The sequence below is a fragment of the Podarcis raffonei genome, chromosome 16 (genome assembly GCF_027172205.1).
Source record: "Podarcis raffonei isolate rPodRaf1 chromosome 16, rPodRaf1.pri, whole genome shotgun sequence".
Taxonomy (NCBI): Eukaryota; Metazoa; Chordata; class Lepidosauria; order Squamata; family Lacertidae; genus Podarcis; species Podarcis raffonei.
In genome coordinates this window covers 28,878,079-28,905,508 of record NC_070617.1, presented here as the reverse complement: position 1 = coordinate 28,905,508, position 27,430 = coordinate 28,878,079, and the positions used below count along the sequence as shown (strand labels likewise).

Below are 27,430 nucleotides of genomic sequence, written 5' to 3'. Positions count from 1 at the left end.
CTTAAAGTAGAACTTCAGTGGTGAACATTATTGTATCCTGTACCTAACTGGTAGCAGTTGGCCTGGTGGTACTAGTCTCATTTATAATATTATAAAGTGACATTTTTGAATGTGCCACTTTTCCTCCAGACCAGTAATGCTCCTTTTATACAGTAGAGCAGGATTCCTCAACCTTGGCCCTCCAGATGTTTTTGGCCTACAACTCCCATGATCCCTAGCTAGCAGGCCCAGTGGTCAGGGATGATGGGAATTGTAGTCTCCAAACATCTGGAGGGCCGAGGTTGAGGAAGCCTGTGGTAGAGTGTGCCTTGTCCTTTTTTAGACTTTACTGTGCACTCACTGACTCTCTTTCTCTTATAGGTACTCTCTGTTTGTGTGGAGGAAGATAACATTGTAAATTACGCCACCAATGTTCTCCAGAATCCTGATTTGGGTCTGCGCATGGCGATCAGGAGTAACTTAGCTGGGGCAGAAGAACTCTTTGCCAGGAAATTTAATACACTTTTTGCACAGGGAAATTATGCAGAAGCGGCTAAAGTGGCGGCATCTGCACCAAAGGTAAACATCTTTTTAAAAATTGTTTTTTGGCCGAGGGTTTCGGGGGTGCACTCCAAACAGATTTTGTAGCCTTTGTTTGAAGCAACAGGCAATCCCAAGTTGTATGAGGGCACTGGTTCTGTCTTCCTTGAGGGAGACATAGACGATTCTATTATATTTTTTTTAAATAAATTTTTATTGATTTTCCAACATGAATTAAAACACATTACAACTAACAATACATAGACAAACAAACATATAAACACGTATAATTTCATAACCTCTTTTTCTTAAACCTTATTTCAACGACTTCCCCATACCTCCCTTTTCTGCATCCCTGTTTTAAACTTTTTCAGCAACCCCTAATTTCAATTACTGATTCTATTATAAAGATAGGGTGGCATTAAACTAAGTTGTATTCAGAGGACACCCATTGAAATGAATGCATATGACGTAATTGCGGTGCAGCAGTTTACCTTATACTTATTATGTAAAATCCATGGTGGGTATTGTTGACCAGAGCTATGAACTGGTTGCCCCATTGAATTCTTGCTTAGGATTGCAGCCCTAAATCAGGTAATCATGGAGTCACTGTCAGGGGTTGGTTAGGAGAAGGCTATTGTCCTGATTCTTCACTTGTGGAAAATGTGATGACAGACCTAGATCTAGCAGGATTTTTACATTGGTGTTGGGCAGGGTGGATTTATTTTTTTTAAAAAACCCACAGATGTTTTTCATGTAAATCAGATTTTTTAAAATTTAAATTGGATTTTTAAAATAAAATGCTTTTGAAGGAAAAAATCTTTCTCAAGATAGTTTTCTATTTAAGCTACATTATAACCCAAAGGCTATTTATCAGGAAATAAAGATTTGTTTTAAGTTTTTCATGTGTGCTAAAACTCAGTCTAAGTTTTTTTTATAAAAAAATTGTTTAACCACATCAGTTAACAAAAATGGATACCTATGCTATAATCTTACCGTTTTAGTTAAAATATAAACATTTAATTTATTAAACCTCACAATAATTTCATAATTATCTGTCTATGTATTTCTAACATTATAAACCAAATCAGTAATTTTTGATATAACAGTAAAAAACTGCCCTGAAAATGTATTATTCCAAAAATGAAACCTTCATCTGTTTGTAAATATTAAGATTATACCAGCAAGAATGAGTCTTTCTGTAAAAAAAGAGATTTAAATCAAGTCTTACTGTCTAGTGATTTAAATTGATTTGCTTTAAATCAAATCCACCCTGGTCTTGGGAATTCTCAGCTGGCAAGCTGAGCAAGCTCTCTCTGCCTTGGATTTTCCCTTAAGGGAGACTTTTTAATAGAATCATGTTTCAATGTTCAGGGAATCTTGCGCACAAGTGATACCATCCGAAAGTTCCAGAGTGTACCAGCCCAGCCTGGGCAGGCATCTCCCTTGCTCCAGTACTTCGGGATCCTCCTCGATCAAGGCCAGCTCAATAAATTTGAGTCTCTGGAACTCTGCCGTCCTGTTCTTCAGCAAGGCCGCAAGCAGCTTTTAGAAAAATGGCTAAAAGAAGACAAGGTAAAGCAGGGGACCTCTTCAAAAATTTATTACGCTGTGGTCTGCTTTAAACAGTCGTCGTTCTGTTGCCTGTGCTGAAATTAACTAGCATTCCTATTTAGGCCCACGTACCCAAGCAGTAAGGGACGCGGGTGGCGCTGTGGGTTAAACCACAGAGCCTAGGACTTGCCGATCAGAAGGTCGGCGGTTCGAATCCCCGCGACGGGGTGAGCTCCCGTTGCTCGGTCCCTGCTCCTGCCAACCTAGGAGTTCGAAAGCACCCCCAAAAGTGCAAGTAGATAAATAGGTACCGCTCCGGCGGGAAGGTAAACAGCGTTTCCGTGCGCTGCTCTGGTTCGCCACATGACCCGCTGCTCTTAGTCCTGCTGGCCACATGACCCGGAAGCTGTACACCGGCTCCCTTGGCCAATAAAGCGAGATGAGCGCCGCAACCCCAGAGTCGGCCACTACTGGACCTAATGGTCAGGGGTCCCTTTACCTTACCCAAGTAGTATAAAGCCTTGTTAGTGACAACAGTGCATTTTGTTGATTACCCACCTACATCCAACTGAGAGGTCTGCTGGCTTTTTGCTCTAACTACAGGCAAAATATCATTGATGGGAAATCTCCCTGTTGTGTAGACACTTACCCTAGAGCAGTGAAAATGGATTAGGCATACCCTGTTGGTCACCAAATACACCATTTTTTAGTACTGGGAAAATAAACATAGTCCCAAGAAATCCACCAATGGACCATACATTAGCTAAGTACATACTGTAGATTGCGAAAATTTGATACTTTCCAAGGTATTTTGTGATACCCATTTAAACTGAAAATGAGCAAAACTCTATGAGCACTGAGCCACTCCTCTGACCCCTTTCCCGGTTTTATTTTAGTTCGCTCTGTTGTGTTGATGTAAACAAAGACATCACTAAAATATTAACTTGAAAAAGAGTTTTGGGCTGCATTTCTATAATTCCCACAGAGTTTTCTTCCTAAACAGTGAGGTAAATCGCTGAGATCTAGACAGGCATACCCTATATATTGAAAGAGTAGCAACTACATTTGCTTGCCATAAGCAGGGGTGGGTGGCAGCGTTTGCTGAGCTGGGTGTGGTGTTAATAGCTTTGAAATGCTGGTTCTATTGCAGTCTTACATTCGATGCCAGCAAACAAATTGCAGCTTAAGACTTGGATCTGTGTTGATTCTGAAATGTTGTTTCTGTTTCAGCTGGAATGCTCCGAGGAGCTAGGAGACTTGGTGAAGGCTGCTGACCCAACCCTTGCCCTCAGTGTTTATCTCCGTGCGAATGTACCAAACAAAGTAATTCAGTGTTTTGCAGAAACTGGTCAATTCCAGAAAATAGTTCTTTATGCCAAAAAGGTAACTATCTTTTTTTCCCCTCTGAAAAGTATGTGATTGTGTAATGCACACCTTTGCAAGCCAGAAGCTTTTTGAACGCACAGTTAAATTTTATCTTTACCAAGATAAGAATAAGCCTCGGAACATTCCGGGATATCTGAAGTGTGATATGCAACGGCCCCACCTGGTAAAGTTTCAATTGCATAAGTCATGTGGTTTTTGGAGCATTCAGTAGACTATTCTGCGGACAAAAATGGCAAAAATCAGCTTCAGTACCTCAGGGCTTTTCCTGCGGGTGAATGAAACTTGCACCCTAAATTCTATAGGCTCTTGGATGTCTTTCAATTTAAAGGACTGAACTAGGATGGGCTGTGCACATTAACATGGTTGTCTTGCTAATCTCTGGCAATTTCATTTATTTAAAAGGTTAAGAAACCCCACCTTTCTATTTCAGAACTCCCAGGGTGGGTTTCAGTTAATATTAAAATAATATAATCTGTAGGATTTAAAACTGATCAAAAGACATGAAGCCCAGTGTTGTAAAAGCATAAGATTCTGTATTGGGTGAGCCTCCCTGGGAAGTGCATTCCATGGAGGAGTTTTCACAAATGAATGTGTTTTTCCCTGGCTGTAATGTGCCTGATACCCTTAAATTTGGGGTACCTGAAAGGCGATATTAATATTTTGGACAAATAGAAGTGGGTAATTCCAGATCCCAAACTGTATAAAGGATAAAAGCTAGGTATTGAATGGTGTTTGGAAAGAGCTTAGCAGCTACTGAAGTCATTGTGAAGTTGAACCGACAACAACAGTCCCTTTGGACTGCTCCCCTTCCAACAAATGAGAAGCTGTATCTTATATCAGTTGCACATCAGTTGTACAGCAACCCGACTGTAACATTCGAACCTGTACGTTGAATAATGGGCTGATCAATTTCTTGCCCTAATGTCATATGAAGCAAGTAAAAACCTGACTCGAGATGTGAGGTTGGGTTTAGCTACGTGTAATTTGCTAAGGCCTAGTTGCTTTTGGAATATATTAGCAAAATGCAGGAATATATTGAGTTAAAGCAAAACTTACTTAACATCTTGAAATTTGACCTTTTAGGTTGGTTATACTCCAGATTGGATTTTCTTATTGAGGAGTGTGATGAGGGTCAGCCCAGATCAGGGTCTTCAGTTTGCTCAGATGTTGGTGCAGGATGAAGAGCCACTAGCCAACATCAATCAGGTAAGCACTACCTCGGTCTGTTGCAGTTCTAGAAGATAAAGCTGGAATAAAATGCCCCTCAAGTCCTAATACAGCTAAATGAATAGCCATCTTGTTTAAACGTCTACAGTTTTTGTCATGGTCTTGCAATTCTGGAAAACTAATCAATTTACCTAATTGCAAAAGTTGCTAGCTATAGGTTTCAAAGCAGTGCAAGGAATTATCAAAAGTGTAAGGAATTATACCTTAGTAGCTCTATGGGCAGTGACAACTCAAATTTACATGTAAGAGATTCTGTTTCGACCAACTCCTTTTAGGCAAGAACTACAGACATAAAGAACTGGGTAAAACTGGTTTTGAAAACTACGCGATAGTTTTTCAGAAGAGAAACAAGGTTAAACATACTTGATATGTGATGGGCACCTGGACATGAAGTGGAATAAATAATGTTATTTGGAAACATTGAATTCAGCTGTGTTCTTACGTTGTGGTTTGGAAACGTTGGGAGCTTAAAGTCTGTATTTGGTGAATTAAAGACTTGTTTATTTTTTAGACCCACAACTAATTGGTACAATGTATTTGCGTGCATAAAATAAAATAAGTTTTGTAGCACACTTAGGCAGCAGTTTACGTGTCTTGATGGCCATCTGTTTGATTCCTATGCTGTAGATTGTTGATGTATTCATGGAGAACAGTTTGATTCAGCAGTGTACCTCCTTTTTGTTGGATGCCTTGAAAAATAACCGTCCTGCCGAAGGCCACCTCCAGACTCGTCTGCTTGAGATGAACCTCATTCATGCTCCACAGGTAAACTCTCCTGGGTTGGATGGGTTTTGTGGTGGTGTTTTTTTGAAGCCTACCTTTCTCATTCCTTCTTGAGGGAGGCAGTTGTTATTTTGCCAAGGACGGCTCTGTGTAACAATCTATATGTTTCATGTAGAAGATCACCTACCAGGGTTTTAAGAGCACCAAGTCCCCTATTCCTCTTTTTATAAATTGACTTGCACTGTTGCTAATCACTAGGTTGCAGATGCTATCCTGGGAAACCAGATGTTCACACATTATGACCGTGCCCACATTGCCCAACTTTGTGAAAAGGCAGGCTTGTTACAGAGAGCACTGGAACACTACACTGATCTTTACGACATCAAGCGAGCTGTTGTTCATACTCATCTTTTGAACCCGGAGGTAAGATAATGTGCAGCTGAACATTAACCAGTTAGGGTTCATGCTCCTTTCTGCACTGTTCTCCTTTGTGTTCTTTGTTTAGTTGGTTGCTTCCCTTCCTACACACCCTTCAGACCTCCCCTTTTTGCTTCCAGTGATCATCTGCTTCTAGACAAGCCAGTGTGGTATAATGCTTAGTGTGCTGGGTCGGGACTGGGGAGACCCAGGTTCAAATCCTTAGTTGGCTATAAAGCTTGCTGATGACTTGGGGCTACACACTCAACCTAATGTACTCTACAGGGTGGTTGTGAGGATAAAACGAAGGGAGCAAAAGAAGGCCTCTCCCCTGCCCTCCATGTGTACCTTGGCTCTCCTGAAACAACCAAAACATGATAATGGACCTCAATGCTTTATTCTGCTTCCCTTAGATTGGTAGATAATTGAAACTCACGATACGGTAGCCATTCATGTCATGGTGTGAACCTGCTTGAATTATTTGCTGCTTCTTTCCTCAGTGGCTTGTGAACTTCTTTGGCTCTCTATCAGTTGAAGATTCTGTTGAGTGCCTACGTGCTATGCTGTCCGCCAACATCCGACAAAACCTACAGCTCTGTGTGCAAGTGGCGTCTAAATACCACGAGCAGCTGGGCACCCAGTCTCTTGTGGAGCTGTTTGAATCCTTTAAAAGTTACGAAGGTAAGCCTCGGAAGCAGCGAATAGTGCTCGCTCACCTTGAACTTGTTTTACCGAGGACTGCGGAATGTCAGATAATGGAGGTGGGAGGCTGTTTTTATAGAAGCACTGAAAACAACAAAATGCAAGTGCAGTTTTTTACACGTTTCTGGCCCCTGTGAGAGGGTAGCAGTACCTAGCAATGTTGTCAAAGCTAAAATCGTGGCTGAGGTTGAGGGCAAGGCACTGCAAATCTTCTACTAATGGAGAAGAGCAAGAAGTAGAATACGCTGTGCAAAATAGGCATGTGTATAAGTAAATTTGTATAGTTCAGAGGTAGTAAAAGTAATATTTTTCTTACCCAGCAGATTTTTCACTGTAACTATTACAGTGCAGCCTAAAGCCATGTCTACATTTGTAGTTCTAATATTAAAAGGGATGGGGCTCTAGTAAGCAGTTTGCAAGCAGCAAGGAGCTTACAAATCCTGTCTTAAAAGGTAGTTTCTAATTCTTAAAATATTTGCCTGAAATAATGGCTAGCAAATCTTTTAAACAACTTAGATTCCCAAACATGCCTACTGAATATTTAGCTAGTAGGTTTTCTAATAGATCAGTAAAGTCACATTTTTATGTATGTAGAGCAGGCCAAATCGAAGATGTTGTACACTGTATCTTATACTGTATTTTATATAATTTACCAAGGGCTAAGTTCATTCTTCCCTTTCAGACTTTCCTAGAAGGCCAAACAGATAGTTTTAAGATATAGGGTAGCTTTATTTGCATTTCTGCAAAAAAGATAAATGAGGCATTTTAAAAGGCATATTAGTGTGGAATGTTATGGGTAGTCTTGAACTAAATAAATATTTTAAATTCTGTATTCACAGGGTTTAGCCCTGTCTTATTGGACTGATTATCTCCCCATATTGTAATGGTCATTGGCTGCAAAGAGTTATTCCTGACCTGACTAGTGTATTACTTGATTGATTTTTTCGCAGGATTTGTAAGAAATGGAAATTTAACCAATCATGGAAGGAGTACTATTAAAGATGCTAGAATGAGGGGAGGAAATAAGAAAACCAATACTTATTTCTAGAAGTTGCTAAAATAATTCAATCAAGTGAATTGTTTATACATCTGAGTTAGGAATGCAATGCTGAAAATGCTTTCTAATTTTAAAGCATGGATTAAGGCCATTTTCATTACTGGCTATTGGATCATAATTTGTTGGGCGACTGGTCCTTTGTCTTCAAACACTGGTATTTGAACCATGCCTTGTTGAAGCTGTTTATATTTGATGCTTGTAGAGGTGTCTTTCTTTTCTCTCTTCCCCTCCACCCCAATATGGACACCCCCCCGCAACCTCTTAAACCTGTCTCTCTAGGGCTGTTTTATTTCCTGGGCTCTATTGTGAACTTCAGTCAAGACCCAGATGTCCACTTTAAGTATATCCAGGCAGCTTGCAAGACTGGCCAAATCAAAGAGGTAGAAAGAATCTGCCGAGAAAGCAATTGTTATAATCCAGAACGGGTGAAGAACTTTCTGAAGGTAAAACACCCACAGTACCAAACCGAGTGGTGGTATTTTAAATGTCTGTTTAGATTTTTTTCTGTGTCACCCTTGTTTGTCAATATGTTTGTTTTATTTTAAATTGTGTTAACTTTTTATGTTTGTTTGCTGCCCTGGGAAGAAGGGTGGGATGATGATGATGATGATGATGATGATTCAGTCCTTAATTCTTTTTTTACTGCCCTCTCGGGTTTGCTACTTTAATACCACATTGGTGATCTCTCATAATATAACCTGAGGTCATCCGATTAAATTGAATATTCGGGAGAATTCATTTCAGACAAACAAACAAAAGTACTACTTCACACAGTTCATAGTTATCCTTCGGAATTCTCTTCCACAAGATGGCTTTAAAAGGGGATTGGGCAAGTTTGTGGAGGATATGGCTACTAAGCCATGATGACTCCCATATTTACTCCAATCTAATGCTCACCTTTTTGGGGGGCAAAATTATGTTGCGAAAATTAAGGTTCACATTAGATTCAATGTTGCATTTGCATTCGCCAGACTCGAGTAAATATGGTATATCTTGCCTCTAGTACTGAATACAGTATGCTGAGAGAACGCTAGCAGGAGAGGGCTACCAACCGTTCTTCTTGGTTGTGAGTTCCTCACAGGCATCTTTTTTGTTGCTGTGGGAAAACCAGATGCTGGACTAGAGGGAAATTTTGTCTGAAGCGCTCTTGTGGAAAGCTCCCCACTCTCCTTTCATGAGTTGAGGAGCAAATAATATGAGCAGAGAGACCTCTGATAATAGGAAGACTGCTTTAGAACGTAGTGTGAGATGTTATTAGAGACAAGGCTTTAGGCCTGTGATAGAACAGAGAAAAGGGGACATGCATCCCAGAGTTCAGATGGGCAGAGTTGGGAGAGGGACTGAAGTGAGCGCTTAGGGGTGCAGATAAAAAAAGAGAGCCTACGCACAGTGGGTGTTGCTTACTTGTCAGGGGACTGCCATCGGGAGGCAGAGGGGCCGTTGGGATACAGGGAGGCTCCGAAAATCTTGCGAAGCAGTTCCTTTTCCTGCAGTGGGGAAGAGGGGAAGGGGCCAGAGGATGCTGCTGGGAGCCCCAGCGCCACACCTCGTCAGTCTGAGGGTGGGCGAAGCCACACCTCCGGGGTAAAGGAGGGGAAAGGGCTAGAGGATGCTGCGGGGAGCCTCAGCACCGCTCCTGGCCAAGCCGGCCAGGAGGGAAACACGCCTCTTCCGTCGCCTACCTTGTGCAGAGAAGTAAAACGCAAAGAAGGAAGGAAATGGTTGGGGGTTGCTAAGTTCTTATGTTGGGGGAGGACCTGGAAAGAACCACTCCCGGATTCTGCTAGCGATTGAGGCTGACATGAACTGATGGTTCTGCACTGTAAATAGTTTTTGCACCAAAATAAAGCCTGTAAAAGACAGGTCGGAGTCCTGCCTGGTTACTCACGAGCAACCACCACTGACGTCTGACATTACTGAACTGATAAAAATGCCCTTCTGCACTGAAGAGGGCTACACCTTTCCATCCCATTGACGATAAATGCACATAGTGGCCCTTGGTAATCTATTGCAGAGGAAACTTGTAATTTCTGGAAAGAGAATTGCAGCCATGTTGTTTGCCTGTGTCACATAAGTAGTCCTTGTTCCGCAGTATTTAGCTGGGTTCTTTTGTAATTAACTAGGTTTCCATTCAGGTTTTTCTCTCTTGGACTTTTGTTCTTGCTTGTACTTTATTGTTGCTCTCTTTCTCATAATGGTATGTTGCTGTATTTGCTCCTCTCCGTTTGTACAGGAAGCTAAGCTCACAGACCAGCTTCCCCTGATAATCGTCTGTGACAGATTTGACTTCGTCCATGACCTGGTTCTCTATTTGTACCGTAACAACTTGCAGAAATACATTGAGATCTATGTTCAAAAGGTAATGTATCTACACATTCCGTAATTTGATTCATAACTTTTAAGAACATGCTTTTGATGTCAGTGACAGCAAATCCTTACCTTAGACATTCAGCAGAAAATGTGATCGGGAAGTAATCAGAGGATACTCAATATGAAATTTTAAGCATAGCTAAAATTTATTTAATGATGTTTTTGAATTGGTTGCAACCTGCAGTTTACCAATGTGTCTGTATAACAATAGTTTGGACATTTTTTGGTGAGACCTGAAACTAAAAATAATGACTTGTTCTAGGTAAATCCAAGTCGTATTCCAGCCGTGGTTGGAGGGCTTCTAGATGTGGATTGTTCTGAAGATGTTATCAAGAACTTGATCATGGTGGTGAGAGGCCAGTTCTCAACAGATGAACTGGTAGCTGAAGTGGAAAAAAGAAATAGGTAAGACTTGCAGACAAACTAATTTTAGTTATTGTTCAGAATTCCTTTATTTCTAAAACTTCTTAGATTCCAACTGCAAAGCTATGTGCTTGTAAAAAAACCACTGTGTCAAAATACTTCAAAAAACCACTTTAAGTCAGTACCCTTATTAGACCAACTTTTTTCTCTGGGTCACACTTTCAGAATAAAAATTTGCTGCTGCCATACCAATTTTTTAATGGATAAGAAATACATTGGAAAACAAAAAGAAACAACTCCTGGCAGTACTTGATTTATAACCCAGAACACAACTACTTTATGATGTGATCATGGGACATCCAGAAAATACAGAAGCATGCAGCTACATAAGAACACGATTCATTCCCAAAATACAAACAAGCCTCTTTCCTTTGCACCTTAAGTATGCGTACAAACTCAATGAGAGGTGCTTTTGCTGGGAAATCTCATTATATTAGGTTTATTTTTTATTTTTCAATGATTTTCAGTTTTATACATTTCAATAATTTTACAATCATTTTAACATTTCAAAACTCGAGTTCCTTCCCCCTCTTTCTGCGGTTCCCTAAATTTATTTTTTTATATTTTCTGTATATTCCAAATTAGCTTATTTATCTACTTCAAATGTATATACTATTATAAAACTGCAGGTTATTACAATAGGGATGCCAGTGTTCTTATCTGTTTACAGTTTATTTGTAAATATTCAATAAACCATTTCCATTCTTTTATAAAAAGTTTGTTGTCTTGATTTCTTATTTTTCCAGTAAGCGCCGCCATTTCTGCATATTCCATTCGTTTTTGTATCCATTCTTCTTTCGCTGGGACTACTACTTTTTTCCGTTTTTGGGCAAATAACATTCTTGCCACCATAACCGCATACATGAATACATTTCTATACAGTTTGGGTAGTTCTGTCCCTATAATTCCCAAAAGAGAGGCTTCTGTTTTTTGTTGTTTTTTTACAAATGTTATTTTAATCATCTTTTTCAGTTCATTACATATAATTTCCGAGTAAGCTTTAACCTTACTACGATACTAAGTTTAATTTGAGACAAACAAACTCTTATCTACAGAAAGAAACCTTTTCTGTTCTTGATACTACACTATACTATACTGAAATGTTGAAATTTTTCTTTGCTCGCCCCTGAACAACCACACTTGCCAATCTCTTCTGCCAAACCAATGCGCCACACCCTTTAAGAACCACTGGTCTCAATGGTAAACAGCAGTGCGGGTGGAAGAAAAATGGCTGATGGTGAAGCCATCTGGTCCCAGTCCCAAGATGGAGTAGGGGAAGAAATAGTAGACATTTAAGTGAGGCTATTCAGGTGCTATGCAAGTATTGGGTTTTGCCAAGGCTTGTCGGGAAAAATAATATTTAAAAATGACTGATTTTGCCATCTCTGGAAATGGAAGATGTGGCTGTTATCCAGATTTGTCTCCATCCTTAGGCAAGGGTTCCTTCATAGATGGAGAACAGGCATTAAAGAAGATAGGCAGTCCTTTATATTAGCAAAGGTGGAAATTTTAGGTGATGCGCAAGGCAAAAATTCAATAGAAGTCAAACTGACCAGCTTTACTTAGGAGTTGGAAGAAATGCTTCCTCGTAGAATAAAGTTCCACCATTAGTATAAAATCCTCTTCCACTCACTTCAGAATGGTTACATTTCATATTCTTTGGTTAGCTCCTTAGCAGGGTTCCTCCATTCTCTTTAAGATAAGCGCAGAAGGGGGCAGGGAAAGAGAGAGATGGAAGTTGATTCTGTGATGCAGTTTAAAGGTGGGTTTTTTCCTGGTTGCTAGTAGCATAGAAAATTAATGAATTGCATTCTTATTTAAGGCTTAAGCTGCTGCTGCCCTGGCTCGAGTCTAGAATTCATGAAGGCTGCGAAGAACCAGCAACACACAATGCACTGGCTAAAATCTATATTGACAGCAACAACAACCCAGAACGCTTTTTGCGGGAGAACCCCTTTTACGACAGCCGTGTTGTAGGCAAATACTGTGAAAAGAGGGACCCGCACTTGGCATGTGTTGCTTATGAGAGGGGGCAGTGTGACCTGGAACTCATAAAGGTATTTTAGTGTTGTCTTGCTGTAACTTACCTATATTGTGCTGTCTCTTCTCCCCTGTCCCCCACCCCCAATTGTATCATGTAAGTGGATTTGATTATATCGTGCATATGGAATTGCAGTGAAGAGTGGTTAAGAAATCTGTCAAATCTAATTCTTATTTTCTCATTGTTATGAACATACAAAGGTTGCCATCTTCTGGTTCACAAGCCATGATTGTGTATGCAAAGCAGTTTCTCTTAGCTGGTGGCTTTCAAACTGTATATTTTGGGTAACCTCATTATTCCTCAATGAGAAGATCAGCAATAGTAGATGAGCCACCTGTTAGTTAAGATATCTTCCCTTCCCCAGTCAGTTTTAAAATAAAATTCCTGGAAGACTTGTTTGCTCACTGCAGCTAGCCTTTCCATATGGCAGGTGTGCAGAACCTTTTGTTCTCCAGATGTTGCTAAAATACAACACCCATCAGCCACAGCAAGCACAGCAAATGGCATGGGGTGATGGGAGTTGTAGTTCAGCAATATCTGGAGGTCCAAAGGACACCTGCCCTATGGCAGCAAGGAAACATTGGGTGTATTCTAAGGAATGCACTCAGTTTGAATGGTGATATGCTACTATAGACCTATGTTAGCTTTCTCCAACCCAGTGTTCTGAAGGCCCAACTGTATTGGGCTGTATTGGGGCTGATGGGAGTTGTACTCCAAACATCTGGAGGGCACCAGGTTGGGAAACTGCCTTATATGAACAGTATGTTTGTCCTTGAGTGGTACCCACAATCTTCCGCAGTGCACAGTTGCTCCCTTGCAGATATGCAGAGGTTCCTTCACAGGTAGTTCAGTGAAGCATTAGAGAATCCTTTCTCCAAATTTATAAAACACTCTGGTGAATGCAAACAGCTACTTCATGTGGTGCATGAAAGGTACAGACAACTTCCTCACTACAAGGTAAAGGTAAAGGGACCCCTGACCATTAGGTCCAGTCGTGGCCGACTCTGGGGTTGCGGCACTCATCTCACTTTATTGGCTGAGGGAGCCGGCGTACAGCTTCCGGGTCATGTGGCCAGCATGACTAAGACACTTCTGGCGAACCAGAGCAGCGCACGGAAACACTGTTTACCTTCCCGCCGGGAAGCACTTTGACGTGCTTTCGAACTGCTAGATTGGCAGGAGCAGGGACTGAGCAACGGGAGCTCACCCCGTCGCGGGGATTCGAACCGCCAACCTTCTGATCGGCAAGTCCTAGGCTCTGTGGTTTAACACTGAGCTTTCCAAACTTTTTACAGTGAGAGGGGTAAAGACTGACATCTACTGGAGTTCATACCATGGACACATTATAAGGCACTCTCCCTATTACTGAAATAAATAGAGTTCAAGATAAGCTTTTAGTGATGAAATGGAATGTGATGAGGCAGTTGAGATAAAGCTATGGCTCACAGCTGATTAGCTAAGGGGACACTGTCTCAATATGACATCTAACTTTTGTACTGACTACTAAACTGACATTCTTTGGATGCTTTTGCAGTAACATTTGTTGGCATTCAACTTAACGCAGCTCCTTCAAGATGGTTTATTGAGTTGAACGAGATGGAGTGTGTTATTGAAAGGACACTCAACATTTGCACTTCATCCAGCTGTTTCCTTGTTCTGTCTTGCAATCAGATCTCTTGAGCCTCTCAATCTGTGCTTGGTGAATCTCTTCTCAGTAAAGGCTGTGTGTCCATGAGTTTTCTGAAAAGGAAAGCCAGCTTCGAAAAGCAAGGTGCCACAGAATTGGAAGCGTTGCAAATTAAATGGAATTACAGCCTAATTACGGCTTCCAGTGAATCTGGAAATAGATGCCTGGAAATAGATGCTTTTAGTCCAAATATATACTCAATGCTTTTATTGTCCTTTTCCTTTGTTTCTTTCAGGTCTGCAATGAGAACTCCTTGTTCAAGAGCGAAGCTCGCTATCTGGTGCGCAGGAAAGATCCAGAACTGTGGGTAAACGTTCTGGAGGAAAACAATCCATTCAGGAGGCCGCTCATTGATCAGGTATAGCAAGTAGACTGAATTTGTACAAAATAGGTAGAATGTAGTGGTTGGTGACTGAGCAAGAAGAGAAACGTCAGCTGTTCTTCAACATTGTGCTCTGAAAAGGGTAGCAGTTGCCAGAGATCTTATGTAGTCCCTCATTTCCCATAGTTCTCCTCTAAATGAGATCAGCCTTGCCCCTCTAATTCTCTATGCCTGCTTGCCCGCCTGCTTGCTCCATAAGAGTATCATTTGTTTTTCCCTTGTTTCTCTGCCTATGATTTTTTTCTCTCCAAACACCCGTAAACCCTTCCGTGCTGAACTCTTATTTTCTGGTGGGGAAGGCTGCTTGTGATTCTGTGTTAGATACATGCCAAGCAAGCCAAATAGTTTGATGCTTATACTTCTTCCAGACCCATCTATTTCCTTCATAAACTAAACTTTGTTCCTTGAAAGTTAAATGCACTCCTGCTCTCCTTTCCTAACTGGCTTCCTAAAACTAGGCTACTAGTATGCTCTCTTCATGGCAGGCATTTGTTTTTGTTTTTTTAAAACATTCAGGTTGTCCAAACCGCATTGTCAGAAACTCAGGATCCAGAGGAGGTTTCTGTGACTGTGAAAGCTTTCATGACAGCTGACTTGCCCAATGAGCTCATTGAGCTACTGGAAAAGATTGTTTTGGATAACTCAGTCTTCAGTGAGCACAGGTACTAAAGGGAAGGCCCTCCCTCCTCACTACACTACGTATGCATGGAAATGACTGTTATGTGCTAGGCTTCACAGTGTAAGGTTTGCTCTAAAATGGGTATAATACTATATATAGCAGAAGTAGTAGACCAGCCACTGCAAGCCTAATTGTCCGCCCTCTGCAACAGTTTCAGATGGGACCCTTCCCAATACAGTCATACCTCGGGTTACAGATGCTTCATAATGCCTTTTTTTTGGGTTACGGCGGCCGCACGTGCGCATAAGTGCCAAATTGAAACCCGTGCGTGTGCAGACGCCGTGCTGTGGGTTGCGAATGCTGTGGGTTGCGAATGTGCCTCCCGCACAGATCACATTCGCAACCCAAGTGTCCACTACATTTAGCTGTGGCAGCACAATCCTTTTTTTTTATTATCTTGGCTGGTGCCCCACCCTTCTTGCCCTTTGCTTCAAGATGTTTCATAAGGCTTTTCTTATGATTGAGAATGGAACTTAGCTGTGTTGGTCTGCTTGGCGTTATCATTTGGAACTGCAAGGGAAGTCAGCTGTGTTGGGGGCTGTTGTCTCAGGGGCCCTGAAATGGGAGACCCCAAAGACTTTTTCCATTGGGGTCAAGCAGAATGCATGGGAAAACGCCCTGGGGGTGCCTGCAAGCCCCCAAAACGCTGTGCGTTCTCTGGTACGCGCAGTTCTGGAAAAGTCATTTCCCCTCTTCTCCAGTGTGCTCAGCAATGTATACCAGCTGGTATATGCACACTTAAACTTCTGGCTTAACACAGCAAGAAGAGTGAGACATCGTAGATCTAATCTACTACAGTCATACCTCATGTTGCGTCCTCTTCAGGTTGTTTTGTCAGGTTGCGGACTGCCAAAACCCGGAAGTACCTGAATGGGTTACTTCCGGGTTTTGGCAGTCTTGCATGCACAGAAGCACCAAATCACGCTTTGCGCATGCGCAGAAGTGCCAAATCGCAAGCCGCGTGTGCGCAGACGCAGGTTGCGAACGCTGTGGGTTGCGAAAGTTCATACCACATGGATCATGTTCGCAACCCAAGGGTCCACTGTATTTATTTACACACTATGTACAGACAAAGGCATAATGGCGTCCGTTCTCTCCGGCTCCGAGAGAACAAACAAAAAGAAATAAAAGCGAAAGTACAGTGTAATAGTACCCGCAGCGGAAGAGATAAGACTTCTTCCTTTCCCAGAGTTGTCCCAGACAGGCATGTGATTTACAACAATCTCATCTGCAGCATCGGAGGAGTGAAATTGCTAACAGTTTCCTTGTAGATAGAGGCAAAAATGGTGCATAGTTTGTTGCAGAGACGTTTGGACTGTGAATAATAATAGCAATAAATGATGAGTGATTTGTTAGTATTATTATATGCTGCCCATCTGACTGGTTTGCCCCAGCCACTCTTGGTGGCTTTCAGCAGATTAAAACATCAGACAGAGTAAAACATCAATCCTTAAAAACTTCCCTAAACAGGGTTGCCTTCAGGTGTTGTCTAACAGTCTGATAGTTGTTTATTTCCTTGACATCTGATGGGAGGGCGTTCCACGGGCCAGGTGCCACTACTGAGAAGGCCCTCTGCCTGGTTCCCTCTCACCTCACTTCTCACAGTGAGGGAACCGCCAGAAGGCCCTCGGAGCTGGATCTCAGTGTCCGGGCTGGATGATGGGGGCGGAGACACTCCTTCAGGGCATCCTGAAACAAGCATCTTGTTTCAGTTGCTCAGCAAATTTTTACTGAGCATCAATTGTTTTGTGAATCAGCATGTGAAATTGAGTACATGGCAGCTTTTCAAAACACGAGTTTGGTCTGAATTTTACATTTAGGAGTCTCTATCCTCTGTAGGCTTGGGAAGGTAGCACAGATGAATCAAGAGGGCTGCTTACAATAAATACAATAAATAAACCAATTACTTATTAAAGAGACAAAGAGCCAATAAAATATTAATGGATTTGTTAAATTAAATATTAATGAATTATTACTGAGCTTTTGGCCCTCTGCCACACTCGCTTTCACACTTGGCCTCCCTGTACAAGGAGAAATGTACCAATGTGGCTCTTGTGCTGAAAATGGCTAGCCACCTCGGTTATATAGTGTGGCAGGCCACAACCCTGCTCATTTTTCTATTATGTGAAGTTGCATTGACTTCAGCTGCTAGAAGCTAGTTTTGGTTTCAAGTTAATTAATGCTCACTTTTAAAACTGGTTACTGTTGCCCACACATAGTTGTCTTTTATTCCTGCGTAACTCCTAAAATACTCTTATGCAAACGCTGCAGGGAAGCCTGCTAGTTGAATCTACTTCTTGACTATGTCATTCTTCGCCCTTAAAGGAATCTTCAGAATCTCCTAATACTGACGGCCATTAAAGCAGACCGAACACGCGTGATGGAGTATATAAACCGCCTAGACAACTATGATGCCCCAGATATTGCAAATATTGCTATTAGCAATGAGCTATACGAAGAAGCTTTTGCCATCTTTCGGAAATTTGATGTGAATACTTCTGCAATTCAGGTGAGGCTCAGTACAGATTGGCAGCTAGTGCGTCTTGCAGAGACCTCACTTGACCTAGAAAATTAAATATTGTAATGCTTATGCATGAAACGTCAGCAAAATGTAGCACACTTGAATGTTTATATCAGGCCTAGGCAAACTCGGCCCTCCAGATGTTTTGGGACTACAACTCCCATCATCCCTACCTAACAGGACCAGTGGTCAGGAATGATAGGAATTGTAGTCCCAAAACTGGCAAGAAGGGAGTCTAACTTCAAGGATGAGTGACAGTGGCCGTTTCCTTGGGTGTATTGGGTAGATTTATATAAACCTGTTCAGTGATGTCCGAGGCTTTGCCAGAAACTGTCATCACCTACATGAGCTGCTGAATTTTCTTCTTCCTCAAGATGGCAAGCTTTCTGTTTGCCTGGTAAAGCCACTAGATATATACAAATATATGCAGCACTGGATGAATACGGAGAGGTTGTGCCCATATAATGCAACAGTCTATGGAACACTGCTTTATACAGTGGTACCTCTGGATACGAATTGAATTTGTTCTGGGGGTCCATTCTTACCCTGAAACATTTGCATCCCGAGGCGCCTGTTCTGTGCATGCGTGGGTGGCAGAAACCTTTCCGTTACTTCCAGGTTTGCCGTGTGCGTAGCCCGAAGCATTCGTATCCACAGGTGTTCGTAACTAGAGGTACCACTGCATATAAAATCTGAACCCTCGCTATATGAACACTGCTTCATGTATAAATTGTCAGATTCAGTGATTTGTTGTGTGTTTTTAAAGGATTATGTTACTTTATGCATTTTATTTGTTTACACAAGCCACAGGGTGGTTTTCATCAGCGTAAAGGACAATGTATAAACCATCTAAATAAACAAAAGATTCTAGTGACGTTCTAAGGTTGTTTGGGCTTTGTATCTTTTTCTAGACTTGAATCATTCTTCATTTTCTTTTTTTCCCCCTCTCTCCCCACCCCACCCAAACTTTCTGTGGTGCCCACTGGAGATTTATTGAGACTTTCATTTTGGTAACCTCTCCTAGGTGTTGATAGAACACATTGGCAACTTGGATCGGGCTTATGAATTTGCTGAGCGATGTAATGAACCAGCAGTTTGGAGCCAACTGGCCAGAGCACAGCTCCAAAAGGACTTGGTGAAGGAAGCCATAGATTCTTACATAAAGGCTGACGATCCTTCTGCCTACATGGAAGTTGTCCAGGCAGCCAACAGAAATGGTAAGCTCAAATGGTTCTTTTCACTTAGCAGGACGTGGTAATTTTAATCCTTGCTCGATTAGCGGAAATCCTTTGGGAAGACCATCATTTGACAAAGCTGGATTGTATAAAACATCCCCATGCCAGATCGTTTCAGTATGTACCTCTAATTCTGAAAGGGTTGCATGGTAATAAATAGAAATATGTTAAGTTTGTTTAAAAACACTGCTAAAAGGTACTTCAGATAAATGAATTACTAGAATATCCATCCTGTTTAGGATCAGTATTTCAGTACAGTATACATAAAATCTCTTTGTTCTGCTGAGAGGTGGAGCATATTGTTGCTTCTTTGCAAGTGTAGGGAACAAAAAAACAAAAACTAAACTAAATTCAAGGGAACTAATTTATCTTTATCCTCTTCTCTCCCCTCGCCTGCTTGTTAAGATAACTGGGAGGATCTGGTTAAATTTTTACAAATGGCTAGGAAAAAAGCAAGGGAATCTTACGTCGAGACTGAACTTATATTTGCCTTGGCAAAAACTAATAGGCTCTCGGAGCTAGAAGAGTTTGTCAGCGGCCCAAACAACGCTCACATACAGCAGGTACGTTTTCTGCTTAAATGCTAGCACTTCCATCTAAACTAACTTCTGGCCTGGATTTTGAAATACGCCAGCTCCAGCTTTTGTGCCCCAGCATTCCTTCACTGTTGCAAACCTTTCCTCTTTAGGTTGGCGATCGCTGTTATGAGGAGGGCATGTACGATGCGGCCAAACTTCTCTACAACAATGTGTCTAACTTTGCTCGCCTGGCATCTACACTGGTGCATCTTGGGGAGTACCAGGCAGCTGTTGATAGTGGCCGCAAAGCCAACAGCACCAGGACGTGGAAGGAGGTAACTTGTTTTGTGCTGCAAGGGAAGGTATTAAGACTAGCAGTTAAAGATCTCGCTACAAACTAATGGCTGCTGTTAAAAAAACAAATCAACAACAACCACCCCCCCTAGTGCAAAAGGCAATACCTTTTTTAGAGAATCAATTGCATCTTCTGTTCTGAACTGCAGAACCAAAGGGAGGGCTTGTAGGAGTGGTTGGGTACAGGGATACCAAAGAAGGATGCTAAGAACATCAGAATGGCCTGTTCTAGTGCTTTATTAAAGAAGGTATGGATTTACAGCAAAGCAGCCTGACAGTTCTCCAAGCCTTTTCAGATGCAGGGCGGAAACCGCAGCAAGAAGATGGCTTGTCTGCGTCCAAGCCAACGTGCATGCAATCTTTATACACAAAGCAGCATACGTCACTTTGTCTAGGACCTCCCAACACTTCACCTACCCAGATGAGGGCATAGGTGGCAAATACCCAGGTCTTACAGATAGCTCCCCTTTCTGGGCTCAGAGCCCAGCACCCCCGAGCCCAAGGATAAGGATAACATCCAAGTGAGCCAATTAGCTTATATCAAAGCAAGTGAATAAACATATATGAGTTCATTTCTACAACCACTACCAATTAATCGTGGGGTTATCTTGACTACCAAGATGGTGCTAGCAAAGCTTCTGGAACAGTCCGCGTTAAGGTCAGCACAACCTTCATACCTACTTTATGGAAAATATTTCAGATCAATGTCCATGTGGGGGACTGGCTCAAATCCTGATCTAAGGGATATAAGGTATTTGGGCAAGTTGACTTGTAACGCAGTTTGCTAACAGCATTTTTTGTTTCCCACTTGCAGGTGTGCTTTGCGTGTGTGGATGGAAAGGAGTTCCGGCTTGCACAGATTTGTGGCTTACACATAGTAATCCATGCTGATGAGCTTGAAGAGCTGATCAGCTATTATCAGGTGGGATTCCTTTAACTGTTTTAAAAGTGTAAAATGCCCTTGGCTGCTTGTTTGCAGCAGTGCTATTATAGTATTTAAAACCCAATGCCCCACCTTTCCTTCAACAAGCTTAACGCAAGCTAAAAGATCCATAGTATTTATGGCTTAAGTTTAATGTTAATTGATACCCAGTATGTACAGGGCTAAAGCCAGGTGTACATCTCTAGAAAACTGTAGCTAGAGGAATTAATGTTATGCCGCGAGTTTTCTTAGCTTCAGTAGAATATTCTACACATTCATAAGGAGGCTAGAGAACCACTTGAAATGGCTGTGCAGATGCACCAAGATGTGTCGTCAGTGTGTCATACTCAATATGTTGGGCCTTCTAGTTCCCAGCTGCTGCTTCATATTAAATGGCCCACATACCTTATCCTTCACTTATGAACAAGCTACTACAATGGTACCTTGGTTTTCGAACGTAATCCGTTCCGGAAGACAGTTCGGCTTCCAAAATGTTTGAAAACCGAGGCACAAAGGGCCTTGCAGAGGCAACCTGCAATTTCAGTGGAGAAAATTGGGGGACGGGGGACGGGACGCAGTGGAAGCCATTCTACTTCCGAGGTGTGTGCGAAAACGGAAGCAATTCCTGCTGGGTTTTTGGCATTCAAAAACCGAAACGTTCTGCTTCCGAGACACTCAAAAACCGAGGTACTACTGTACTACTGACTTTGAATGTTGCCTAAAGGTGCTTAGAACATCCTATATCTAAGTTAAACGGTCTCTCCTGCAATCTTTTTAATGCATTCCATCTTCAAGCATTATCACTGGTTTTAAAATTGCAAGGCTTTTTCATTTTTCTTTGCAATTGAGGTATATGCTTCTTAAACATGCTGTGGTCTTTAATCCTAGGATCGCGGATACTTTGAAGAGCTGATTGCCCTCTTAGAAGCTGCTCTGGGCCTTGAGCGTGCCCACATGGGGATGTTCACTGAACTTGCCATCTTGTACTCTAAATACAAACCTCAGAAGATGAGAGAGCACCTGGAATTGTTTTGGTCCAGAGTCAACATTCCCAAGGTATTTGACAATATACCTGCGATTGAGTCAATCATGTAACACAAATTATTTTAAAATTGTTCTTTTTTAAATGCCACTTGCTCTGCTTTCCTAGCAACAAAAATACATGTCAATTCAAATAAAATAAAAACCGTAGTGGACACAGAAAAAAAAGTCATAGGACAAGGCTAATATCCAAAGACATTCCAGAAGAAAGTTTTTACTGTGGAAAGCTGGGAGTGAGGGGGCCAGGTGAATATTGAGGGTGAGAGGAGTGGGCAGTTCCTGGGGGAAATGGAGACAAGATCCTGACCTGTTTAGTTACCCACCTTCTGATTTCCACAAGCAGGACAATGCAGAACGTGGCACCCAGTGGTGGAATACTGGGCAAGTTCATGGGGATAAAAGTAGTTCTTCAGATATCTTGGCCTCAGGCTATTTAAGGCTTGTACTGTCAAAGATCACATACTTTAATTAGGCCCCGAATTAAACAGAGCGAGTGGCCTGAACTCTTGTCTTTTCAGCAGACTCTACTTAAACTATTGCTGAGGCTACAGCCTGATTTGTCCCTTACCTTTCCTCTCGCCACAAGGTGCTTCGGGCAGCGGAACAGGCCCATCTTTGGGGAGAGCTGGTTTTCCTCTACGACAAATACGAAGAATATGACAACGCAATAATTACAATGATGAACCACCCTACCGATGCATGGAAGGAAGGGCAGTTCAAGGACATAATTGCAAAGGTAAGCAGTTGTAATGGTAACAGCTCCTCAGCTTTGACCCCAAAACATGTTGAGTTTCACAGCAGTTCAGGTATTCAGATCTGTTGGTGTGTCTTGAAAACCCAGCGGGTGGCCAAGGGACTATAAGACATGGCCAAATCTTCCTGTGGCAGAAACACCATACATCATTCAGATTCTTAATAATACATTCTGATTTTCTAAAGTTGCTTCTCTGAGAAACAGGAGCTTATGCACCCTCATCCAATCCATTATTGCCAGACACTGTTTTAGCACCAAAACAGCTTCCTCAGATTTAGATGGAAAGAAGAGGGAGAGAATTGAGTATCATTTGCATACTGGTGGCACTGAACCTCAAAGCACCAGGCAAGCTCTCCCAGCAGTTTCATGTGGTTTTGACAACTATTAACTCTTTAGTTAATAGGAGAGCCAGTGTGGTGTAGTGGTTAAGAGCGGTGGACTCGTAATCTGGTGAACCGGGTTCGCGTCTCCACTCCTCCACATGCAGCTGCTGGGTGACCTTGGGCCAGTCACACTTCTCTGAAGTCTCTCAGCCCCACTCATCTCACAGAGTGTTTGTTGTGGGGGAGGAAGGGAAAAGGAGAATGTTTTCTGCTTTGAGACTCCTTCGGGTAGTGATAAAGCGGGATATCAAATCCAAACTCTTCTCTTCTTCGTCTTTATCCAGCCCAACAGGGCATCAGACATGCATCACTTCTGAGGTACACTTAAGTTAGCAACTGTGATTCCATTTTCTAAGGACGGCAGCATGATAAAGCTTGCAGATTTATTTATTTATTTGCTCTAACTTTTTATACAGTACTGCTGTGCAGAGCTGTTAAAGACTCTTGAGGACCAAATAAGAGGGTCATAGTTAACTAAATGCTGTTCGTTAAATCACTCTCAGGGGCAGCCAATTACCTCACAGCTTGAATTTGTTCTCTAGGTGGCCAACGTGGAGCTATATTACAAAGCGCTGCAGTTTTACTTGGATTATAAACCACTGCTGATCAATGATCTCCTCCTGGTATTATCTCCAAGGCTGGATCACACCAGGACGGTCAGCTTTTTCTCCAAGGTGAGTTAGAGGAGGCACAAATTTAAAATAGGCTGAATTACATACTTCTCTTGAAGACCATTCCATTTCAAATTGTACATTCAAGGCAAAACGGGTTTCTTCTCTTATCATGCCAAGAAATAATAATAATAATAATAATTAATAATAATAATAAATAATTATAATAATTTATTATTTATACCCCACCCATCTGGCTGGGTTTCCTTAGACTAACTTTTCCCCCTGTTTCCAAATCCTATTGTTGCACGCATAATTTTATATAATATAACTTAAGGTCTCATATTGTGGATATACCATTTGTTCCAATAAGGTTTTGTTTTGGGAAATGACTAGTTTCTAGGGTTTAATGTGACTTAATTAGGTGGGCCCTATCGCCTTAGAGATGTACTTTGTGGGAGGCCCTTCAGCAAGAACAACTCTTTGCCTAAACAATTGCATTTCCCCTAGGTTAATCAACTGCCTCTAGTGAAACCTTACCTGCGCTCAGTCCAGAATCATAATAATAAAGGAGTCAATGAAGCGCTGAACAATCTTCTGACGGAGGAGGAAGACTACCAGGTAAGTTTCTGGAAACAGCAATTATGGCATTTTTCTATAGAAGCATAATTATGGTATGTATGCAGAATGACCATTTAATTCATTACTTTAAAATGCTTAACCTTTGTATCAGCTCCATACATTCCTCTTCAGCCAGGCCTTTGGTTGATTAATTAATATTCAATGGCCTTTTAAATGTGTTTGTGGGAGGGGGGTTATTATTAATTTTTGTTGTAACTATTTTGTGCTTTTATCCTGTATTTTTTATCTCGTGAACTGCCCTGAGATCTTCAGAATGAAGGGCAGTATATAAATTAAATAAATAAGCAAATAAATAAATTAACACCCCCCCCAATTTGCCCAGAAGGCCCTTTGGCTGAAAAATGTTCCCCATCACTGCCTTAAACAGGTCTGAGGTCAGTGGTTTTAAGTGCGTGCAGAGTAGTTTCTGATGTAAATCTGTAGCCCGCTACTTAAAGCCCATGGGAGAATATCCTTTGTGTTTTGCTGTGTTCAGAAGCTTCGACAAAAACTTCCAGCCACCTCCGTGATACAGCCCTGTAGGCTTAGTAATAATAATAATAATAATTTGTACCCCGCCCATCTGGCTGGGTTTCCCCAGCCACTCTGGGCGGCTTCCACAAAGACCAAAAATACACTAATATGTCATACATTAAAAACTTCCCTGAGCAGGGCTGCCTTAAGGTGTCTTCTGAATGTCAGGTAGTTGTTTATCTCTTTGACATCTGATGGGAGGGTGTTCCACAGGGCGGGCGCCACTACCGAGTAGGCCCTCTGCCTGGTTCCCTGTAGCTTTGCTTCTTGCAATGAGGGAACCGCCAGAAGGCCCTCGGCGTTGGACCTCAGTGTCCAGGCAGAACGATGGGGGTGGAGACGCTCCTTCAGGTATAATGGCCGAGGCCGTTTAGGGCTTAGCATCGCTTGTAGCAATTCAATTCGCTCCTCCATGTGCCTGACTATTAACTTTCTCCCCCTTCCAATAGGGCTTGCGAGCATCCATTGATGCCTACGACAACTTTGATAACATTACACTGGCTCAGCGTCTAGAGAAACATGAGTTGATTGAGTTCAGGCGCATTGCCGCTTACCTGTACAAAGGCAATAACAGATGGAAGCAGAGCGTGGAGCTCTGCAAGAAAGATCGCTTATATAAGGTCTGTTTTTGTTTAGCGTTGTTAGTTCCTCCTTGTATGTACTGGGAGCACGTGGGATGGAATTTTAAACAATTTTTTATCATAAAAGCCTGCAGAAGATGAAGCAGTCCGACATCTGTTTTTGCGCCTATGCATCCTGCCCTAGCATTATGCATGAGAAGTCTGATGTAGTTATTTCATGGCTCTAAATAAGTTTCATGGTGTTGGTGTTCTGTAGGATGCTATGCAGTATGCCGCAGAATCCAAAGATGCTGAGCTGGCAGAGAAACTGCTTCAGTGGTTTCTGGAAGAAGACAAGAAAGAGTGTTTCGCAGCTTCTCTCTTCACGTGTTACGACTTGTTGCATCCGGACGTGGTCCTTGAGCTGGCATGGAGGCACAACATTATGGACTTTGCGATGCCTTATTTTATCCAGGTGATGAGGGAGTACCTGACCAAAGTAAGTGTGGCTTCTCTAGAAAGGCTTGTTGCTTTGATCTCGAATCCTGGGTGACATGCTTCAAATTTTGCCTTTAAAAAGCCCTGGCAAAACGTTTCAGTTATTACCAAATTGCTTTCAATGCCATATTGCGAATGGTGGGGTGGAGACTTACAGGAATCCTGAGATCCAGCCTGAAAAAAATGAAGGAAACTACAAAAAGGACTAGCCTTCGGCATACATTTTCTGGAACTTACCAACATCTAGTTAGTGGATTTACTCTTTTTTATTATTTTATTTTTAGTCTCCCACTACAGATGGCCAGACACACTAGCCAAAACTTCTCCTGGCTGCTCCCATTGCCGCTAAACCTTAAGATTTACCGTATTTTTCGCTCCATAAGACTCACCTAGTTTCTAGAGGGGGAATGCAAGAAAAAAAAATATTTTTAAAGGGAGTGCTGAGCAGAGCCTGTATGCACCCCAGGCTCTGCTCAGCGCTCCCTTTCACGAGCAGCGTGGAGCGTGTGTGCAGCTCTTGGGGCTTTTCCCCAGGAGGGAGAAGGGACTGACAAGCCGCATCAGTCGCTTCTCCCTCCTCGGGGAAAAGCCCCCAAGAACTGCACACACACTAGGCATGGCTCTTTAAAGAGTGTGCAGCTCTTGCGGGCTTTTCTGTGAGGTGCGAGAAGGACAGCCGATCAGTGACAGGCTGCCCTTCTCCCTCCTCGGGGAAAAGCCCATAAGAGCTGTGCTTTTCCCGCCTGCATCCACTCCATAAGACACACACACATTTCCCCTTACTTTTTAGGAGGGAAAAAGTGTGTCTTATGGAGCGAAAAATGCGGTAAGTTTTTTTTCATGAAGAAGTTGAGCTCTGTTCTTTTTCACTTTTAACAATTTGGACTACTTCATTTTTACTAGCTCACTTGACTAAAACACTTCCTTTTAGATGTTTTTCCCTACTTGGAATAGTGTGTTTTGGAAACTAATGTGCTCACACGCTGCTCTCCGTGAGCCGCATGTGTCTGCTGTTTCCTTTTTATAATAATAATAATAAATTTTATTTATATCCCGCCCTCCCCAGCCGAAGCCGGGCTCAGGGCGGCTAACAACAATAAAACAGTACAAAAGTACAACACAAACAATACTCTAAAATCATTCATTATAAAATTAATTAAATTCAAGCCACTGGCCACCATTGGGCCAGAGCTCCGCGAAGATTGCCGAGGGAGGGAGTCAGGCTGTGCCCTGGCCAAAGGCCTGGCGGAACAGCTCTGTCTTGCAGGCCCTGCGGAAAGATGTCAAGTCCCGCAGGGCCCTAGTCTCTTGTGACAGAGCATTCCACCAGGTCGGAGCCACAACCGAAAAAGCCCTGGCTCTAGTTGAGGCCAGCCTAACTTCTCTGTGGCCTGGGACCTTCAAGATGTTTTTATTTGAAGACCATAAGTTTCTCTGTGGGGCATACCAGGAGAGGCGGTCCCGTAGGTACGAGGGTCCTAGGCCATATAGGGCTTTAAAGGTTAAAACCTTATTCTTTTGACTGCCTGTAAAAAAGGCCCCAGGGTGGGATGCTGAAAGCTGCCTGGATCTTGGAGGTCTGTAACTGATAGCCATGTATTTCAGGCCAACAGGACTACTTACATACTCATCCTTTTTGTAAGCACCTGGATATTAAAATAATAATAATTTGCCGCTAGAATAAAGCAAGATCAAAATAGCAGCAGCAAAA

General features: G+C 42.2%; 1 protein-coding gene and 1 long non-coding RNA gene across 7 annotated transcripts in view; both read left to right on the top strand.

The window, feature by feature from the left end:
• The window catches only part of CLTCL1 (clathrin heavy chain like 1), a 56,725-nt gene that overhangs the window by 21,942 nt on the left and 7,353 nt on the right, over positions 1–27,430 (top strand). For all 6 annotated transcript variants that reach the window (XM_053370128.1, XM_053370129.1, XM_053370133.1 and 3 more), the window contains exons 7-30: positions 361–558; positions 1,894–2,094; positions 3,304–3,456; positions 4,543–4,665; positions 5,314–5,451; positions 5,668–5,832; positions 6,327–6,507; positions 7,865–8,028; positions 9,819–9,944; positions 10,218–10,360; positions 12,201–12,435; positions 14,342–14,464; positions 15,005–15,150; positions 17,493–17,676; positions 18,713–18,905; positions 19,329–19,486; positions 19,612–19,776; positions 20,610–20,717; positions 21,606–21,773; positions 22,345–22,494; positions 23,438–23,569; positions 24,017–24,127; positions 25,111–25,281; positions 25,499–25,720. In XM_053370128.1, coding sequence (XP_053226103.1) covers positions 361–558; positions 1,894–2,094; positions 3,304–3,456; positions 4,543–4,665; positions 5,314–5,451; positions 5,668–5,832; positions 6,327–6,507; positions 7,865–8,028; positions 9,819–9,944; positions 10,218–10,360; positions 12,201–12,435; positions 14,342–14,464; positions 15,005–15,150; positions 17,493–17,676; positions 18,713–18,905; positions 19,329–19,486; positions 19,612–19,776; positions 20,610–20,717; positions 21,606–21,773; positions 22,345–22,494; positions 23,438–23,569; positions 24,017–24,127; positions 25,111–25,281; positions 25,499–25,720 — 3,858 coding nt within the window. The remainder of the gene's footprint in view (positions 1–360; positions 559–1,893; positions 2,095–3,303; positions 3,457–4,542; positions 4,666–5,313; positions 5,452–5,667; positions 5,833–6,326; positions 6,508–7,864; positions 8,029–9,818; positions 9,945–10,217; positions 10,361–12,200; positions 12,436–14,341; positions 14,465–15,004; positions 15,151–17,492; positions 17,677–18,712; positions 18,906–19,328; positions 19,487–19,611; positions 19,777–20,609; positions 20,718–21,605; positions 21,774–22,344; positions 22,495–23,437; positions 23,570–24,016; positions 24,128–25,110; positions 25,282–25,498; positions 25,721–27,430) is intronic.
• Positions 25,727–27,381, top strand: LOC128404466 (uncharacterized). The gene is made up of 3 exons (XR_008328110.1): positions 25,727–26,083; positions 26,551–26,731; positions 27,221–27,381. It is a non-coding gene; the product is annotated as an uncharacterized LOC128404466 (long non-coding RNA).